This window comes from Calidris pugnax, unplaced genomic scaffold (assembly GCF_001431845.1).
Source record: "Calidris pugnax isolate Ruff unplaced genomic scaffold, ASM143184v1 scaffold114, whole genome shotgun sequence".
NCBI lineage: Eukaryota > Metazoa > Chordata > Aves > Charadriiformes > Scolopacidae > Calidris > Calidris pugnax.
Window position 1 is genome coordinate 1,593,606 of NW_015090891.1, and position 3,273 is coordinate 1,596,878.

The following is a 3,273-nucleotide window of genomic DNA, read 5'->3' on the forward strand; positions in this document are numbered from 1 at the left end:
TAAGTTTCCAGGAGCAGAAGGGATTTTATAATTGATCAGCCGGACGCTCAGCCGCTCCGTCGGCTTCTCGGGGGAGTTTATTTGGGGAGGAAGGACCCGCCGACATCCGCATCGGTAACGTGGCTTCCGATTTGGGCATCGTGACGGGCTCGGGAGAGGTGACATTCAGCCTGGAATCGGGCTCGGACTATCTCAAAATCGATAACATGACCGGGGAGCTGAGCACCACGGAGCGGCGCATCGACCGCGAGAAGCTGCCGCAGTGCCAGATGATCTTCGACGAGAACGAGTGCTTCTTGGACTTCGAGGTGTCGGTCATCGGCCCCTCGCAGAGCTGGGTGGACCTTTTCGAAGGCCGGGTCATCATCTTGGACATCAACGACAACACCCCCACTTTCCCTTCCCCCGTCCTTACCTTGACGGTGGAGGAGAACCGGCCCGTGGGGACCCTCTACCTCCTCCCCACCGCCACCGACAGGGACTTCGGCCGCAACGGCATCGAGCGCTACGAGCTGCTGCAGGAGCCCGGCGGGGACGGCGGCCGCCGCGCTGGGGGAGGAGGAGGAGGAGGAGGCGGCGGCGGCGTCGGGGGGGGAGGCTCGGCCTCGGCGGCCTCCGAGAGCGCCATCTACCCCGGCGGCAGCAAGAGGCGGCAGGAGGCGGCGGACTCTGCGGCCCGGAGCAGCGTCTTCGAGCTGCAGGTGGCCGACACCCTCGACGGGGAGAAGCAGCCCCAGTTGATCGTCAAAGGAGCCCTGGACCGGGAGCAGCGGGATTCCTACGAGCTCAGCCTCCGCGTGAGGGATGGCGGCGACCCGGCCCGCTCCTCGCAGGCCATCCTGAGGGTCCTCATCACCGACGTCAACGACAACAGCCCCCGCTTCGAGAAGAGCGTCTACGAGGCCGACCTGGCGGAGAACAGCAGCCCCGGCACCCCCATCTTGCAGCTTCGAGCCACCGACCTGGACGTGGGGGTCAACGGGCAGATCGAGTACGTCTTCGGGGCGGCCACCGAGTCCGTCAGGCGCCTGTTGCGGTTGGACGAGACCTCCGGTTGGCTCAGCGTCTTGCACCGCATCGACCGGGAGGAGGTCAACCAGCTTCGCTTCACCGTCATGGCCCGAGATCGGGGCCAACCCCCCAAAACCGACAAGGCCACGGTCGTGTTGAACATCCGTGACGAGAATGACAACGTGCCCACCATCGACATCCGGAAAATCGGGCGCATCCCGCTACGGGACGGGGTGGCCAGCGTGGCCGAGGATGTGCTGGTGGATACCCCCATCGCCCTGGTGCAGGTGTCGGACCGGGACCAAGGTGAAAATGGCGTGGTGACCTGCACCGTGGTGGGTGACGTGCCCTTCCAGCTCAAGCCGGCCAGTGAGGGAGAAGGGGAACCCCAGAACAAACGCAAGTATTTCCTCCACACCTCGGCCCCCCTGGACTATGAGGCTGTCCGTGACTACAACGTGGTGATTGTGGCTGTGGACTCGGGCAGCCCCAGTTTGTCCAGCAACAATTCCTTGCTGGTTCGTGTTGGGGACACTAATGACAACCCTCCTGTGTTCAGTCAGGCTGTGCTGGAGGTCTCCTTCCCGGAGAACAACTTGCCTGGTGAGAGGGTGGCCACGGTGGTCGCCACAGATGCAGACAGTGGGAAGAACGCTGAGATCACCTACTCCTTGGAGGCCTCACCCCTCTCCTCGGAAGCACCAGGTGGCATCTTCACCATCGACCCTGACTCTGGGGATGTGTCAGTGCAGGCGGTGCTGGACCGTGAGCAACGTGACACTTATGAGTTCCAGGTGACAGCCCGGGACAAGGGGGTGCCATCACTGCAGGGCTCCACCACAGTGGTGGTGCGGGTGGCAGATCGCAATGACAACGAGCCACGCTTCATGCAGGATGTGTTCACTTTCTACGTGAAGGAGAACCTGCAGCCCAACAGCCCCGTGGGCATGGTGACTGTGATGGACTTTGACAAGGGTCGCAACGCTGAGCTCAGCCTCTCCATCCAGCCCGGTGACCACGACCAGGCAACTGGTATCTTCTCCATCGAGAATGACACCGGAACCATTTTCTCCACCGTGTCTTTCGACCGGGAGCAGCAGACCAGCTACACTTTTAAGGTAAAGGCAGTGGATGGAGGTGAGCCACCACGATCTGCCACCGCCACTGTGTCCCTCTTCGTGATGGACGAGAATGACAATGCCCCCACGGTCACCTTCCCCAGCAACAGCTCCTACACCGTGCTGCCACCTTCCAGCAACATGCGCACTGTGGTGGCCACAGTGGTTGCCACTGATGCTGACACTGGTCTCAATGCTGATCTCAACTACAGCATCGTTGGGGGCAACCCCTTCAAACTCTTCGAGATCGACCCGGCCAGTGGTGTGGTGTCACTTGTGGGCAAGCTGGCCCCCAAGCACTACGGCCTGCACCGCCTCGTGGTGCAGGTGAACGACAGCGGGCAGCCACCCCAGTCCACCACCGCCCTGCTCCACGTCTTCGTCAACGAGAGCCTGTCCAATGCCACCGTGGTGGAGAGCCAGGTGGCCCGCAGCCTCCACACTCCCCTGGCCCAGGACATTGCTGGTGACCCCAGCTATGAGCTGAGCAAGCAGCGGCTTAGCATAGTCATTGGCGTGGTGGCTGGCATCATGACCGTCATCCTCCTCATCCTGGTGGTGGTCATGGCCCGCTACTGCCGCTCCAAGAGCAAACACGGCTACGAGGCCGGCAAGAAGGACCACGAGGATTTCTTCACCCCGCAGCAACACGACAAGGCCAAGAAGCCCAAGAAGGACAAGAAAGGCAAGAAGGGCAAGCAGCCCCTCTACAGCAGCATCGTCACCGTTGAGGCTTCCAAGCCCAACGGGCAACGCTACGACAGCGTCAACGAGAAGCTTTCGGACAGCCCCGGGATGGGGAGGTACCGCTCGGTCAACGGTGGTCCTGGCAGCCCTGACTTGGCCAGGCATTACAAGTCCAGCTCGCCTCTCCCCACCGTCCAGCTGCACCCCCAGTCCCCCACTGCTGGCAAAAAACACCAGGCCGTGCAGGACCTGCCCCCGGCCAACACCTTCGTGGGCGCCGGTGACAACATCTCCATCGGGTCGGACCACTGCTCCGAGTACAGCTGCCAGGCCAGCAGCAAGTACAGCAAGCAGGTAAGAGCAACCCCCCCGCAGCTCCCCCCTCCAACCCCGACACACACATCCACATCCACACCCCCCCAACACACACACACCCCGGGGGGAGGGAGCAACGATG

General features: G+C 62.5%; 1 protein-coding gene across 5 annotated transcripts in view; it reads left to right on the forward strand.

The window, feature by feature from the left end:
* The window catches only part of PCDH7 (protocadherin 7), a 318,427-nt gene that overhangs the window by 1,171 nt on the left and 313,983 nt on the right, over positions 1–3,273 (forward strand). For all 5 annotated transcript variants that reach the window (XR_001412650.1, XR_001412647.1, XR_001412648.1 and 2 more), the window contains exon 2: positions 105–3,170. Coding sequence is in view for 1 of the 5 variants with exons in the window: in XM_014947677.1 (XP_014803163.1) it covers positions 105–3,170 (3,066 nt within the window). In the remaining 4 variants the exon portion in view is untranslated. The remainder of the gene's footprint in view (positions 1–104; positions 3,171–3,273) is intronic.